The 17,736-nt window shown below is 39.2% G+C and overlaps 1 protein-coding gene across 1 annotated transcript in view; it reads left to right on the top strand.

Moving 5' to 3' along the window:
• Positions 1-17,736, top strand: part of Sh3rf1 (SH3 domain containing ring finger 1) — a 162,592-nt gene that overhangs the window by 101,354 nt on the left and 43,502 nt on the right. Inside the window, exons 4-5 of the mRNA XM_078030969.1 lie at positions 424-519; positions 17,049-17,351. Of these exons, the coding sequence (XP_077887095.1) occupies positions 424-519; positions 17,049-17,351 (399 nt within the window). The remainder of the gene's footprint in view (positions 1-423; positions 520-17,048; positions 17,352-17,736) is intronic.

Raw genomic sequence — 17,736 nt, 5'->3', positions numbered from 1 at the left:
AGAGGCAGGGTCTCACTGAGTTACTTAGGGGCTCTCTAAGTTGCTGAGGCTGGCTTTGAACTCACAAGCTTCCTGCCTCAGCCTCCAGAGCCACTGGAATTACAGGCATGCACCACCATGCCAGGCCTCTGAGAATCAATTTAAACAGAAATTCAAGGTGCTCAGGCAGATAGAATTTGAGGTTGCAGTTTATGGAACTAAATAAAATAAGAGGCCAACCCTTTGTGTCAAAGTTTGTGGTTTTACAACTAATAGAGCGCCAGGTTGATGGGTGATTATCATTTAATTCATGCAGAGTTTGAATGTGTATAAAGATATGTCACAACATTTTTACTCATCTACTCTTGAAACGTGAGTTCTTTATTGCAAAGGAAAATGAACTGATAAAGGGATGAGGGAGCCTAATGATTGTTGTTTCTCCAGGATGATGTTCTGACTGTGATCCGCAGAGTGGATGAAAACTGGGCTGAAGGAATGTTGGCAGACAAAATAGGAATATTTCCGATTTCCTACGTTGAGGTAAGTTAACCTGTAGACTCATGAATTGCGTTAGTGTTCAGCTTAGTAAGTAAATCTTAATTATGCAATACGAGCCTTCAGGAGTCGTCATGGCAAAAGCAGCCTCAGAAGTGCCTTCTCCTGGATCACTGGAAGAATTAGGAAAACTTCATTCTGTCCTTCAGTTACTGAAGATTGCAGAATGTTTCAAACTCTTTACTTCATCTTCCTGCTCAGAGCATTCCTGTGTCGGTTGAAGGTACTCTACACCTTCTGTCCATCACCTGTACTGTTTCCAGGTGTTCTATTCCATTTGCCAGTTCCAGGATCAGAAAGTTAATGAAGTTCCTGAGTAAGGTGGAAGATTAATGTGTTTGTTTATGTGCTTATCTCTTTCATTATCTGCCACATCATCAGAACAAAATAGTGACTCACAGCCAAGACCTTTGATAAACATTTGTTATATAAATCTTTCTCTATCATATCCCAGCAACTTCTTAGCTTCCCTCTCCCTTTTTAATTATCATGACTCCAAAAGCTTGTGGCCAGGCTTTCTTTTTAAAGAACATGCATAGGGCTGGGGATGTAGCTCAAGCTATAACACACTTGCCTCGCATGCGCGGGGCGCTGGGTTCGATCCTCAGCACCACATAAAAGTAAAATAAAGATGTTGTGTCCGCCGAAAACTGAAAAATAAATATTAAAAAAAAAGAACATGCGTAAAGTAACATAGTTCTGTTATTTTAAAGAAAAGCTGTTATGGTTTGGATATAAGGTTCCCCCAAAAGCTTCCATGTTAATAAAGGAATATTCAGAGAAGAAATTGGATTACAAGAGATGTAACCTAGTTAGTGAAACTAGAATGAACTAACTGGGTGGTAACCATAGGCAGGTGGGGCTTGGCTGGAGAAGGTGGGGTACTGGGGGCAGGCCTTGGGTGTGTTCATCTTCCCTCTGCCCCTTCCTCATTCCCTGTCTGCTTCCTGGCTGCCATGAGGAGAGCAGCTTCCCTTCATCTCTCCCTTCCCCCATGATGTGGCCTTGCCTTGGGCCCAGAGCAACGGACTCAGCTCTCTGTGGACTGACACCTCTGACACCCTGCACCAAGGTAGACACTTCCTTCCCCGATTTGTTCTTGTCACGTATTTTGGTCAGAGCCATGGAAAGCTGACTATCACAAGCACAAGTTAAAAATGAGCTAGAAAGTTACAATTTACAGTAGGCTTCCATGACATTGTGTATCATAAACTAAATGCCCTTCAATAATAAACATTTCTTGCTGAAAACAAAATCAAAGGAATTTTCCAAGAACGAAGCAACCACAGCCCCCGACAATCATACAAAGGTGCTTTGGTCAGAGACAGCTTCTGGGGAGACGTGAGGTCCTTGTAGGGATCTGTGTGCTGGGCCGATGGAGGTTCACTGGAGAGATGGAAAGGGTGTATTTTATAGCAGAAAGAATACCCAGGAAGGAATGATGGCATGTGCAAAAGCCAGAAAGTAAGAGAGAGCATTGCTGGGGGAATTGAAAGTGATTCTGTTGGAAAATTTCAAAGCATGTATCTTCAGTATGTAAGATACAAAAATCATTTGTTTTGTCATCTTTTTATCTGAAGCATTTATTTTGGCATGATTCTGAATATTAAAATGACAAATTATGTCATCGTAGCCAGCATTAAATTTCTTCCTTAGACAGGAGATTGCCAGAGTTAAAAAAAAAAAAAATCAGTTTCACTACTGTATATCCAAGGAAGTAATTCAAACCATGTATATGAGTCTTGAATTTTATCCATACCCTTCCTGTTTATTGAAATTGTTTCCTCCTTTGAAAGTAAACAACAGGAAAAAATTCTTAACAGTCAATCTTTTTTTTGCATGTATTTATATATTCTGACTGTGGGTCATGGAAAACTACAAGCATTTCCAAGTATTTGAATAGCTATGCTAAAGAGCATGAGTAAGCGCAAGGTTAGTAATAAAAGCCTGTCTTTACTTGTTAGGTATTATCAATATCACATGGGGATACTTGGTTTGTGAGGCATGAAAAGGTATTGCTATATTTTCGTTATAGGGCAGGTGAAGAATTGTGTAGATAGTCAGAAGACACCCCACCCATGGCAAGTCTAGAGTCAACAGGCACTTGAGTCATTAGGATTATTGACTCTGACTTAAATTGGAAAGGTGAGCTTCTGCTCAACTGAAAAGCATTTTCAGTTTTTTGCCCTTTTTCCTTCCAAGTGAGCATTTTCCTTATTTGAATCACATTTTTTTTTCTAGTTGAGATGTGGTAAACAACTCATTTATGTCTAGGAGCCGATCAACATTTCTTTGGTGTCAAGTCATCAGATTGACGCTCCTGGTGGGGAGCAAAGCATCTGGGGATTAGTGGCACCAGGGTTAGCCCTCAGGCAATTGAAGTAGGGGCAGATTTCAATCACAGCCTATTAAAATCCACCTATTTCAGTAGTGCGGAATGCCTTCCAGGGCACTATCAGATGCAGAAAAGGAAACTCTACGAATCGAAAACCAGGACTATTTCCTAAATAATGGTCTTTTTCTTACTCTATAAACCTAATCTTATTTGGCCCACTTTAGAGCCCAGATAGTCTCCAAAATAAAAGTAGGCCATGGTACAAAAATTCATTTGTGAGTGGTTTTCTTGTATCTTATGAACAGACATTTAAGGCTCCATCAGGGTGAGGTGCTTTTGCTTTTTCCACCTTGCTGCCAAAAGCAGTTAACTCCCAGAGTTTTTGAGAAGATGGAAAGAGATAGTTTGTTTCAAAAAGCTTCAGCACCACTGTGCATTTTGAAGAGTAGTTTGGAGCGCAGATTACACCAGATACCAGAGCATGGCGATGATCAAATGAGAGAATCACCACCAAATGCATTCCCGAGTTTCCAGAGCCACATCTGACTTTGCACAGGTGTGTGCGCAGAAGCTGAGACTCTTCGAACTACTCCTGGTTGGCAATGGTAATAGAAATGTCCAAGGGCCTTGCTTTTGGCAGAAACGGAACAGGATGGTCCTGGGGGTAGGATTGTAGAACTGGAGTGGAATCTGTGGGTCAGAGGTTAGATGTGGAGCTGTGTGTGGAATATACGCAGATTGAAAGAAGCTGAGCATTGGAGGTGAGCAGCAGGAGGATTGAGATGGTGAGAAATGCTGCCTTCCCGTGTTCCATGGTCCTCTCTCTTCTCCCTTGACTCGGGTAGTAACTGTGAGCTCTAATCTCCACCTGCATTGTAGTGATAAGAGGATTGATAGTTTTGTGATTTGCATACGGATCTCCTTATTAAAGTAAAACACAAACCTCTTCAAGGTCTGGAGAGAAGAGTTTGTCTTGGTTTGGATACTGAGTAAAAAATGGCTATATAAGTGGCCCTGAATTCTGTCCCTTAGAGTCCTTGTCTAGCTCCATGCGGAGGGTTCTTCTGCTTTGATCCCATTCACCCTTCGCCTCTGGAGATTCTCTGATCACATCCTTTGTGGACATGGTTTAGGTAGTGTGGATTGGGTTCTGTTGAGACTTACTTGTCCTTGACTCGAGCTAGCTGGGAAGTGGTGAGAATTTCCTTGAAAGACACCATGCCAGGATGTGTATACAAAGGGGATATTTGTCAAAGGCTTGAGTGCAGTTAAAAAAAATAATAATAAAAGAAAGAGAAATTAGTAGCCTGCTTCTTTCTTTGTTCAAAAATACCAGTTGTCTGTACAATAGAATGGAAGATTTTAACAAGCCTGTTAATTTGGAGCCGACTCAATTCAGTTGTAGCAATTATTTGGACAAGGATGACATGATTGTTAGCATTCAAAAGGTTTGAATGAAGTGTGCTAAATATGGGATTTTGGACATTTTCCAAACATTGTTGTGTATGTATTATAGGTTTATAGTGAACTGTACATTTTTATTAAATTTCTTATTTATTTTATTTTATTTTATTTTTTTGTCATTTGTTTGAAATATCACTTGGGTTTTTCAATAATAAAAAATTACCTAGCAACTTGCTTCTTTGCCATAGATAATATGTAAGATAAGCATTCCTTATGTGCAGATAACGTGTAGGAGTGGCCTAAGAGAGAGCTGTTTTTATTTTTGAGTTACTGAGAAAAATAGGGCTACAATTCCCATTCTTTGTGTCCCACTTCACTCTTCTGACAGGCTTTCTCTAAGGTAATTCTCCTTTTCGCTGCTTTATCTCAAACATGTTCTGGTTGATAGTGGGGGAAATCTTGGACTCTGGAGTGAGATAGCTAGGATTCAAGTCTTGGTCCCCAACACAAAGTATCTGAGTGACTTTGGGCCTGGTCTTCTCATGTTTAAAATAATAAAACATCTTCATAGGGTAAATTAATTTCAGTAGTACTAATGAACAGTGCCTGGTACCCTATAAGAGCTTTTAAGTGAAGGCTAATTATCACTACCATATTATTATTCCGTCATAGCACGTTTTTCTAGCTATTTCAAATTATTTGTCCATCTGCGTACCAACTGTTCCCCATCCTTCCTTCCACCATTAGAAAGTGAGCTTCAGTGGCCAGTACCTTGCCATTGACCTCAATCTCCTGAGGCTCTCACACAGCAACTGCTAATGGTAGATACTCACTAAATATTGCTTGAATGAATGAACAATCTAAGAACTTGTAGGACCACAGTTTCTAAACCAGAGACAATCGAGTTTGTAGATTTTGCCCACTTTAAATTTTTCCAGCTCATATTCCCATCATTCCCTATCTAGATATGTGTTTTATTGGTTTTTCTCCGGGTTACGTCAGGGAGTTACATTCCTCAGAGTCATTGGTTCTGTGTGACCTTAGATATTTTTCTTTCTTTTTTTCTTTTAAACCAGTCTCAGTGAGTGTTTGGTTATGCCAAGTTTAGAATTTTCCCAGGCCAAAATAATGGTAGCCATACTCTGCGGATTAGATCTGGCAACCCATGCTGTTTGTTTTTTTGTAATATGTAAAAGACTTACAGGCAGGAGGGCAGGGTTGGGGAGATGTTGGCTAAAGGATACAGACTTTTGGATGGAAGGAATATGTTCCTCTGGCTAAGGAATATTATGTGTTGACAGCTTTGATCATGGAAGATCAAATGCACAGGACTCAGAAAGCACAAATGGTCTTACAAGTGGGATGTCTAGCTTCCTCCATTACAGAGTTAGGGGACTGGAAGATATTATCTGTGTTCCAAAGAAGAAGAAATGGAGGTTTAGGTACATGGTTTGAAGTTGACAAGGTGACCCTTGCAGTAACTAAGAATAGCAGTGTTAACTTGATTTTTTTTTAACTTAAAAGTCTTTTTTGTAGAGAATAATGATAGCAGAAGGACAAAATAATAGTCTTTGATGTAATAATCAAAGACTTTATATAGTTGATTGAACTATATAAAGAAATACTCTGTCATTTATATTTTTGAATGAATTTTTTTTCCTTTAAAATTAAAAAGTATAATCAATGTTTATAAAAGAAATTTAGGGCAATTGTTGGGAAGTTGGAAAGGGAGAATTGTTAAATTTCATAACACCCCAATTTCCCCTTCAGTTTTGAAGTAAGTTCATTTCTAGCAGTGAAATTTAGAGATACTGTTGAGAGTAAAGGAGAATGACCGTGTGGCTTAACACCATCCTTTCTTCCTGACCTGCTGATTACATTGGATCTGCTTTTGAGTAGCTTTCATCTGTTGGTCTTTTAATACTGTAAGGCAGGTCCCAAGGTGTAGGATTCTTGTCTTCTGAATGTTACCAGCTTCATACCAAAAAAAAAAAAGGTTGCTTCTCTTTCTGTCACAATGAAAGAAGAAAAAATGGGCACTGGCTCCTGATGTTCTAAAAGCAAGGACAGGTCTCCTCTGAGCTCCACCAACAGCTGCTTAATATAGGGCCAGAGATGCCATGTGAAAAAGAGTGGCTAGATTAGGTAAGGAACTTTATGTAGGGCAGTTTATGCTCCATCTATTATTCAAGAGAATTTAAGAGTTTCCTTTTGTTGCCCACAAGGAAAACATTCAGGGAGCTAAGATTGTAAAGATCAGTGAACATTTATTGAGTCCTCCCTGTCTGAACGGGTAGTTTCTGGTTCTCTGATAGGACATAAAAATGTATGTCTCCTGCCTAGCCTGACCAGAGATCTAGGTAAGGAACACGTGGTATCTAATGTCCACCTTGATTCACCAGGAGTCCCGGGCAGGGACCACAGTTCTAGCTGAGTTTTACTGGTTGTTCCTATAAAACATATGTTGGAATTGCTGCCTTTAGAACTCATCTGGGATATTTCTTTGTCCATGTACCTGTAAAAAATTTACCCTTTCTTCACTCTAGAGGACTTGAAAAGGGAATAAATGATCCTAAATCTCATCACATATAATTTTGGTAAATACCCTTTCATTCTTTTTCCTTATGAATTAATGACATTGCATACATGATTTTGCCCTTCTGCCCATAACTGCAGTACTGCTAACCATCAGTTTTTAGAGCTACATAATAAACCCTCTAGTAACTAAACCATAATTTAGTTAATTATTTTTGCCATTTTTTAAGACAAAGTGTCTTGTTTAGGAGGACACAGTCGGTAATTAAGAAGAAATGGTAGTCTCCATCCTGCCCTAGGTGATTGCCCCGTACTTACCTCAGAGGACATGCAATGACGATTGTTCCTAACAGTGTGCGAAATCACTATTATTATTTTGCCGTCTTAAAAAGTATATGGGATGTTTTGGTTTTGCATAAAAAGTTATGAGAACACTTCCAAGTTCTAACATGTAAAAGGTTAATTTTCAGAAATGATTCATTACTCAATTTCAACTGTGCGGTTGTTGCCTTTTAAAGAGAAAATCACAAATTAATCATGGCCATAATTAGTATTTTTCAAATTTTATTGTTTAAAAGTTTTGTTATATTCTATGTATATCCTAAATTTTGCTAGAACTAAGTTTTTTTTTTTTTTCCCTAAGCAAAGTAAGTTCCTTTCATTTAACCAACTGTTAAGTCGTGTCTAGTGTTCTGTGAAGAAGGCTGAATATTCTGTGCTGTGTGGGCATTTATTTGTGTGCATATGGAAAATAAAAGTGGCTTGAACAGAAGCATTTTGATTTTAAAACTAATGGGAGGAAAGCTTCTCTATAGTGAAATGGAATATTTTGTACAAGTTTTTCTAAGCATTGTAGAACAACATTAGTTTTTAGAGTAAAGGTTAGTGATAATGTTTAGAGTAAAAGTTAGTGATAATGTACACATCAGGCTTTACATACATTCTAGGCAAAACTTTCTCCATATGCTGAGAAGACTTCAAACAAATGTGTAAAGTCATGGTAGTCAGCATCCTCACTCTCCTCCTGTGCTAGATTCCTTCCCATTCACTTTCCTCCCTACTGCCAGTACATATCCCCCACCCAGACACACTCTGGGTTATCCAAGACCAGGGAGAAACCTGTTCATTGATTTATAAACTGATTACACATTACGATGGAATTTCTGTCAGTGTGTCATTTCACATTTGACAAAGCTTTGCTTAGAATTTAATGACAATTCCATATTCTGTACCTCTTGGGATATGGGTATATTTCCTCCATAGTATTACTACATCTGGTAATGAGGTTCTGGAAAATAAAATGTATCATTGGAATGTGTACTCATTAATAGGCATTTATGATTTATGATGTGCATTTAGTGAACAAATAGAAGATAGAAACATACATACAAACCTCATGTATCGTCAGTTCGTGGACATTTACACGAACTGAGCCCAGTTTCAAAATTCTTTACAAGTCTCTCTCCCCAGTACCATAATTAGATTGGAGATCTATTGTTTCAGAAGTAGCAGGCCCCAGTAATGAGCCTTAATTTTCAGGGTTGTTTCCTTCTGCCTTTTCAGTTTTTCTGCACATAACACCGTCCATGATTGTGAGGGGCTCTGCTTTGCAGTTGCTGTCTTCTCCAGGTCTTTTGTCCTCCAGGAACTTGGTCACATCATTTGTATCTTTTTTTTTCTTTGTCTTACATGTCAATTACTCTCTTTCCCTTGGCTCCCCCTTGATTCAAGAAAATGATCTTGTCTTTAACTCCCTTCAAAAAGGTGTTCCAGGGCTGGGGTTGTAGCTCAGTGGTAGAGCGCTTGCCTTGCATGCATGAGGCTCTTGGTTCGATCCTCAGCACCACATAACAATAAACAAATAAAAATAAAGATTAAAAAAAAAAGGTCTTCCATGACGACCCTCTCCTCCTTACAGTTCTACTCTTTTCTTCCTTTTCCTGCCATAACTCTCAAAAGAGCCTCTTATGCCCTCTTGCTTATTCCTGTAGCTAGCCTTTGGCCCTCCAGACCCCCAAAGTGCCCTCTTGGCTGCCATTAACTGCCTTTTCTGAGCCTCTCTTTGGTCCTCCAGATAACACCTAGCATTGTTCTCATGTTCCTGAGAGACTTTGCTTTTCATTTCTGGAGCATTGGTTGGATGGTTGGCCAGGGAGGCTTCGCAAAGTCTTCTGTGTCTTTTCTGCCTACCCCTGTTCTTTTCTTCTGGATTTTTTCCTTCCTAAATCAGACACCACTAACTCATATGGCCCTCAGGTGACTTGTATGCTTGGATTTCAAAGTCTTTTTTTTCTTGTTGTTTGTTTGTTTTTTGTTTTTTAAATTTATTTTTAGTTGTAGATGGACACAGTATTCTTATTTTTATTTGGTACTGAGGATCAAACCCGGTGCCTCACATGTGCTCGGCAAGGGCTCTACCACTGAGTACAGCCCCAGCTCAAAGTGGTTTTGTTTTAATTAGTTAAGATGAAAAATCAGGAGATTTTACGTATGACTAATTTCTAGCTTTCCTTTAAAAAAAAAAAAACAAAAACAGCTGATTCTGCCAAGCCACTTGCCCTAGAGAGAGGACAGACACACAGATACTCCCTGGGTCACCAGAATATGCCCACCACTCACTGTTCTTCCTTACCTGGCGAACAGTGAGTGACCTCCCTGTTCACTTACTAACCTCACCTGCCTGAGCTCTGTAGGTGTGTGAATTTGCACCTCCTACCCATATTAAGGATCCACTGTGCTATTTTCTAGGTTCTCTTTTCTCTTTTCCTATTCAATACTGTGCTGACTTATAACAATCACTCAAAAAAACCTTTGCAGGAGTAAAAGCCTCCATTTGGTTTGACTCTTCTCACTGTGGACCTGAGGGCATTGTTGCTCTCATAGAGGTCTCTGCTTTTCGAATCTTTTGGATGGGGCATTTTTGTTTTGGGTTGATAAGTTATTTGTACTACACCTAGGCATGAAACTTTATAGATTATTAAGTCCAACTTCATGTAACTTATGAGAAATTGGGAGGCACAGGCAAGGTAAAGTGACTTGCCCGAGGCAACAAAGCTAGTGAACGGTGGGCTTGGACGCCCCTGAAAGGAAGAATTTCTCATGTTTGTATAGTACTTCATAGGTCACAAGGCACTTTAACCCACAGTCATTTCTACCTGGAGTGATAATGCCTTCCCTATTTTATACACCAAGGAATGGAAGGGGTTCATCCAAGATTACTCTACCTGTGTGGGTGGAGACCTGACTCTTTCCTCGCCCCCCCCCCCCGCCCTTGTACTGGGGATTTAACCCCAGTACAGTGCTCTACCACTGTGTCACATTCCCAGCTCTTTTTAATTTTTTTTTTTTTTTTAAACAGAGTCTCACTTAGTTGCTGAGGGACTTGCTATATTGCTGAGGCTGGCCTTGAACTTGTGATCCTCCCGCCTCAGCCTTCTGAGTGGCTGGATTAAAGGAGTGTACCACCACGCCCAGTGGACACCTGACTCTAACCTAAATCTTTGACTTCAAGTTCAAGGATGTACCTGTGGTTTTCTTAGACAGTATCTTTTTCAACTGTCTCCTAAACTCAAATTCTTTTTAGACTTTCAATGACGTGTATACCCTTCCTTTGTACCTTCATTTCAAAATTAGAAACCTGAAAAGGAAAATTCTCATTATTTTTTAACCGCAAGGGCCAACAGAGGTAAAGCAAAGGGCTAAGTTACAGATACTTCCCCTTCCTAACCTAGCGGAGGGGACAGTCCCTTTGTAAAACCTTTTCCCCTGGCAGGACATAGGGGGATTATATTAGGAGTCCCTGTTCTTACTGCTGCTTAAGTGAATAAAGCTTGTGTCTTTACAACTGTTTCAGGGTTCAGGAGGCTTCCGAAGTGTGGGCCATAGGAGGTCAGGGGAGTAGTCCAGGCTTCTTTTCTCTGTTCAGCAAATTCTTGGTGCTTAGCGAGCGTGAGGAGGACAGTCACTTGTGGTTTGGATTCTTTCCCCTCATGAACTACATACAGACTAGAGCTGAGCTATCAATGCACATGTCACCTTCAAACAAATTGAAATGTGGCTAGACTGCTGGACATGGTGGCTCAGCCTGTAATTCCAGCAACTTAGCAGACAGGAGGAGGATCACAAGTTTGAAGCCAGCCTCAGAAACTTAGACCCTGTCTCAAAATAAAAAATAAAAAGGGCTGGGGACTAGCTCAGTGATAAAGCATTCCTGGGTTCAATTCCCAGTAAGACCCCACCCCCTAAATGTGGCTAGTCCAAACTGAGGTGGCCTATAATAAGTACATGATACAGACTGGATTTCAAGGACTTGGTAACCAAAAAAGCAGTGCTGCTATCTCCATTTTTTATATTGATTATATGTAGAAGGGATAATATTTTGGAGGTGTTGGGCTTAATTAAGTGTGTCATTAAAATTAATCTTATCTTTTCTTTTTATCCTTTTAAATGTGACTACTAGCAAGTTTGAAGTTATATGTGTGGCCCATACAGTTGCACAGTACTAGTCCAGAGGCAGACTTTCCCCACCTGATGATTCCAAGAGACAAATATTTTTATTCATTCGACAAATATTTACAGAGACCTATATGGAGTTTTTGCCTAGGGGAGGCTTTTATATCAATTCTAAAAACCCCCAAGTAATCCTTTCAGTCTCTCAAGTTATTCCTCTTCTGTGGGTAAGTCTTGTATTATAAATGAAGACTGAGCTTGCCTTTTATATTTAGATCATCCAAACACAAAAGCTTTGTTACCTAAATTGCAGAGAAGAATAGAATACTAATGGGAATATAAATTCCACACTGCCAAGTTGTCAGAAGCATCTTGCAAAGGACCAAATATTTTCATTTCTGCTAAGAGGGGTGTAAAGTGGACACGAATTTCTATCCCATAGCATTAATCCATTGGTTTTCTTCAAAGTGTCTGATTTATCTGGGGAAGAAACATTCAACCTAGAAATGCAGTGAATGTTGAAATACAACATTTACAGCATAAAGGCTTTATAAAGGTACTATTTCCAACCAGTGAGGAAAAGATGGACCATTAATTCAACAGTGATAGGGCAACTGGTGGAAGAAACACAGCACTGTCCTTCTGTATTCTTTTAAATAAAAGCCATGCGGGGCTGGGATTGTGGCTCTGCAGGTTTGATTCTCAGCACCACATAAAATAAAGAAAGAAAGGCATTTCTCGCTCTCTCTCTCTCTCTCTCTCTCTCTCTCTCTCTCTCTCCTTATTTAAAAAAAAAAAAAATCCATGCAGTCATGTGGTTCAAAGGCTGAGGTATAAAGAGGAAGGAAGGAAGGAACCATTAAACACTAAGAGGAAAAGGTTTCCTTTTAAAAACAATCATGAAATAAGATTTTTAAGTCTTGATGTTAAGTTGCTGTAATGGAAAAGATTGATAAATTTGAAGCAAAATATAATTTTCTTTACAAAAACATTAATTTAACTTGAAACAATATTTCTAGCTTAGACATGTATACACTCATATCTCGCATAAAGAGTACTTTATATATTAAGAAGAATACCAATACAGAGAAGATGTGGAAAGAGGCAAATGCTAAAAGAGAAAACAAATGCTTAATCTCACTAATAAAATATAGTAATACGAACTAAACAATACAATATAGTTTCTTACCTTTCCAACTAATCGAGGCTTAACCAGTCCTTGGTAACACTAATGGAGTTAACGACGTGGGGAAACAAAGACACTGTCAGAAGTGATATCATTTGACTATATTCTTCAAAAAATACTTTAAGCTTACACTGTAGTAATATTAAATTCACTTTTGGGAACTTACCCCATGGATATGCTTGCATAAGCATGCCAAAATATATTAAATGATGACATCTGTATATAACAGAACGCCATGCCTGCTTCTATTGACATGGACATACATCCATGAGCTGTTGTTAAAGGAGAGAATAGTATGTATTGCCTGGTTTCATTTGTGTTAAAAATTTTAAAAGTAGATGCATTATATGACATCTTCATAGAAAATGTGTGGAAGGATTCTTTATGAATTTGTTAAGAGCAAATACACCCCGGAAACGGTTGAGAAGAGACAGTTGTGGGTAACTGGTTGAGACTCTTGACTTCTTTCCCCATAATATACTACACACAGTTTATTTTCTTTAAACAAATAACGAACTTGTTCCTTTTTGAAAGTTTTATTTACCTTTTATCAAAAAACAATTAGTTTGGGGATACTGCAGTAGATTATAGATTAAAATATTTCCTTCTCAGGCCTATTATTTTTATTCTCTGGTATTCAAAGCTAGAGACTGATTCATCTGAAAAGCTTCATATGAAATAGTGAGTATTAAATGTAGATTTCATTAAAAATATTTTCTCTTTAAAAAAATGTCTCTTGGGCTGGGATGTAGCTCAGTGGCAGAATGTCCACCTCACATTTGCAAAGCCCTGGGTTCCACCCCTAGTTCCAAAAAACAATAACAACAAAAGAACCCTAACCCCCCCCCCCAAAAAAAAAGATTAAAAAAAGAAAGCTTTAAGTCTCATCTTTTAAAAAGACCACATTCTCTTTAGCAAAGAGGGTAGCCACATGCACAGAAAGTTCATTTTAATATTTCTTAAAATGTCTTATTGTTATTAATATTATTTTGTCAATTTTCTGCCATGTTTACTTAAATTTCTGATAACTCCCAAAGACAAATCTTTATAGAATTTTCAGCTTATCCTCAAAAAGGGACAAGAATTTTAAGATCAATAAATCCCTAGTCCCTGCTTTTAGCTCCAGTACACTGAATTTTACTTTGTATCAACCTAAGTCTTGTCCAAGTTCCTCATCAAATGCTTGGAAGTAGGTATTTTAGGGGACAAATTTATTTTGTGGTTGATGAGTACACTTTTAACTTTAAAGGTCACAGTTAGATAAATGTCACAGAAAGCTCATACCACTGAGCTCAAACAAACAATTCATAAATGAATTTCATCAAAATCCTATTTAAAGCTGTCAGATCCTTGCTTTCCTGTTGTTACCAAAGGCTTAGTTACACTTACAACAAAAGCCTCTTGAGCTTCCAGTCTGATTTACCTGAAGCCTCCACCTAGTCTTCACTTTACCATTTTCTCTGGAACTTATAAAACGAAGCAAGGGGCAATGTTTTGCTGCTTCAGAAGAAATCTAAAGTGATTTTAAAGTGTGATGACATCTTACTAACTAATATGACTGACCCTATGTAAAAATGGAATGCAGGAAAAAATACACTAGGTTATTTAAGGGAATAGAAATAAAATAGGAAAATAAACTATGTGTAAAGTGATATTATGCATTTTACATGCGGAGAGCTAAAAGAGACATAAAAATCATTGGCTTTGACATAATACTCATTTTATTGATCAGAAGGCTGTGATCAGTAGAGAGGTAAATGGGCCATGTTAAGGTCACAGAGTTAGTTAATGGCTGTACTAGCCCTAGGATTGTGGTCTTCTGTCTCTCAGCATGCTAATTCTACCATACCATGCTGTGGCTTCTGGTATATGCATGCATCTGCATATAACTTTATTTTTGTAAATATATCCGCCTTATGGTCCTGAGGTTTTACTCCTAGATATGTACCTGATATACTCACATGAGTGCTTATGTCCACTAAAAGATATGTACTAAATTATTCATGGCTGTATTTATTCTTAATATCCAGTCTATTGGAAGGAAGGAAAGGGAGGAGAAAATAAGGAAGAAAACCCAAACTTCAATCAGCAGTTAAATGGATAAATTATAGTTTATTTACACGCTGGACTGTTAACGCAGCAATTGAAAACAACTGATTCATGGAGCAATATGGACAAATCTTAAAAAGCATATTGTTGAGCAAATGTAGCCAGACCTAAGAAATTATGGAAAGCATTTGTGTTATTTTTTTTTGATGTGTGTTTATAAAGCTCCTTAAGGGCAGAGACTATTTCTCTATAGATCTCTAGCACCTAGCCTGTTATCCAGCATATAATAGGTGCTCAATGTGTTCTTCTTTTAATGGAGAGGATATGGTATAGAAAAAGACACAAAGGAAGCACCCAGTATTTTTATGAGAAAAAATGGTAATAAATACAGGGAACAGTAATTTAATTCTCAGATATTTATATCAGAGGACAGTCTATGGAAACCAGAAATATTAACACAATATTAATTGTAAGTAGTGGTTGGCTGAGTTTGCTATTATGGTAATATTTCAAAGCAAGATCAGCTAACAGAGTTGATGGGTTGACTCCCAGATTAATCTAAACACCACATCAAGTAGATGCAGCAGTCTCCTCTGCATGTTTTTGGCCCCTAAGGAAGAGGAAGTGTTCTTACACTCCCTCAGGTTTCTCACTCAACAGAGCAGGAGTGTCCAGTTGATTAGCCAGATTCTGGAGTAGAGATCAGGCTTCTTGCTTTGGAGGGTGTGTGCCTTGCGAGGAGATGGCATCATAAGGTAAGAAGGCTTCTCTGTCTCTTCCTTCAGCACTGCTGGGTGCTGTGGCTTTCCCTTTCATAGAGGTGGTGAATTTGGGATGGGGAAAGGAAGTAACTCTGCAGCCTGCTTTGCTTCCTGTTTGCTTCAGACCCTGCCCGCTAGGGCTCACTAAAGTTCCTGAGAACTCTGCTCTGAGGTCGGGGCCTCCCCCTCCATAATAACAAACATTACCTTGCCTCCTTGGGGCATTTGGTTTCCTTGGAGGCCACCTAGAAGGTGGGAAACCTAGACTAAAGCAGGATTTATAAATTCTGGATTTCCTGGCCAAACGTCACTATACTGATTTAGTCGGGCACCCTTTTATAGCAATTTGGTTCTTCATCCCTAAACACACACCACAAGAATCTTCACCATCCTTCCTCCTGCCATGGGTACGTCAGGCATTGGTAAAGTCTTATTCAACACTGCTGCCTGTTATTCTTGAAAGTTTATCCCATTGAAAGACTCCTTGAAGAAGAAGAAGAAGAGATATTCCTGTTTGAAAAAGATTTATCCTTCCAATTATGGTTCAGACAGGCCACCTGAATTCCAGTCCCCAGGGAGCCATAGGAACAAATTGTCAGTCAATTTGCAATCTTCTGTAGAAGCACCTGGGCTGTTGAGCTGCAATTAACAGCTTCCCGAGGAGCCTGTGTGTGCTTAAGCAAGTCTATTTTGTTAAATATTGACTGGCAGGATTTCCCTTCTAGTAGGGCATCTCATCTGCGGGGTGAGAAGACATGGTCTGAAGAATTGAGGTGGGTAGGAAGAAAACATTGGACGATACTCTTTCATATAAAGGCATTGTGAAGTGCCGAGTGTGTCAATCTGAGATGGGAAAATCACCTTTGTCCTTAATGTGACCTACGTTACCTTTTAACAGTTTATTATTTTTCACCTCAAATTTTTTTTTACAAGAGGTTAAGCAGTGTGCCCAGTGTTTTTTCATTATTGTAATATCTAGGTAAGTCATATGCAGCTTGTTATCATTAAAGGTTTCTGGAAATGTTTTATTTTTGCCTCAGGGAAAACAAAAAGCTAATGTTTTTTCCTTTCTTGCTGATCTTATCAGCCCAGTACATAACATATGTTTTGACCCTTTCATACTTTGTTTTTTATACTAGGACTTTTCTAATAGACCAAGTTAGCTTTGCTGAGAGGACTCAGATTTCATGTCTTACCCTATTATGATTTAAAATTTGAGCACATGTGAAAATAACTGACAAAATGACATGACAAAAATATATCCAGAATTTCTACCACCTTTTTTGTGGGGTTCCTCAGAGGTAGGAGGTTTTGTTTGTGAGCATGTGCATTAATACTGAGCGGTTTTATTCTTTGTTGTCTTGCTCATTTTTGCCAAAGCCAACAGTTGTTCCCTCAATGTTCAAATTGAGCAAATGCCCAGTCATTACCGTGTAACAGGGTGATTCTGTCAAATACCTGAATACCCTTTTGGTTGTTCTCTAAATTTCGTCAGCGAGCTGAAATACATCTTCATGTGTTTCTGGCAGATGTTAAAATTAGACCTTCTGAAAATTCTTAAAGAAAAAAAATTGTTTTTACCTTTTCAAGTCTTGCACTGGAATTATTCTTGATTTGATATCTACCTGTGGCAGCAATACAATGAAATCCCAGTATCAGCAGGAACGACATCTCACGTGGTCAGAACGTAACTTGTAGGTGCTAACTAGAAAGTGGTGACACTCTTTGACAAAACCCACGTTGACAGTGAACCTCAATGAGACTTCTTACGCTGGCTTGTTGGTTGCTTTTGCAGTTTAACTCGGCTGCTAAGCAGCTGATAGAATGGGACAAGCCTCCCATGCCAGGAGTTGATGCTGGAGAATGTACCTCAGCAGCAGCCCAGAGCAGCACTGCCCCAAAGCACTCCGACACCAAGAAGAACACCAAAAAGCGGCACTCCTTCACTTCCCTCACCATGGCGAACAAGTCCTCCCAGGCCGCCCAGAACCGCCACTCCATGGAGATCAGCCCCCCTGTGCTCATCAGCTCCAGCAACCCCACAGCTGCCGCGAGGATCAGCGAGTTGTCTGGGCTCTCCTGCAGTGCCCCCTCTCAGGTAAAGCCTCAGAGAGGTATAAAAAAAGAGCTGGGCCACAAAAGGATCTGTTTGCAAGCGTGTTGGTTCACTAGCTGGGAAGTACAATTGATTTCAGCTTCTCAAATAATAGTGTACCTGGGACATGAAGCCTTTATTTTATTATTTTGGGTACCAAGGATTGAGCGTGGGGGCACTCGACCATGGGGTCACCCCCCCAGCCCTGTTTTGTATTTCATTTAGAGATGGGGTCTCATCCAGTTGCTTAGTGCCTTACTGTTGTGATCACTGTTGTGATCCTCCTGTCTCAGCCTCCCCAGCTGCAGCTTACTGGCCCGAAAAAATAGAGAATGGAAAGTTAACTCGGAGTATGTCAACCCAGAACTACTAAGTCTTCTTCAGAGGA

This window comes from Ictidomys tridecemlineatus, chromosome 14, assembly GCF_052094955.1.
Source record: "Ictidomys tridecemlineatus isolate mIctTri1 chromosome 14, mIctTri1.hap1, whole genome shotgun sequence".
NCBI lineage: Eukaryota > Metazoa > Chordata > Mammalia > Rodentia > Sciuridae > Ictidomys > Ictidomys tridecemlineatus.
This window is presented reverse-complemented; position numbering and strand designations above follow the sequence as displayed.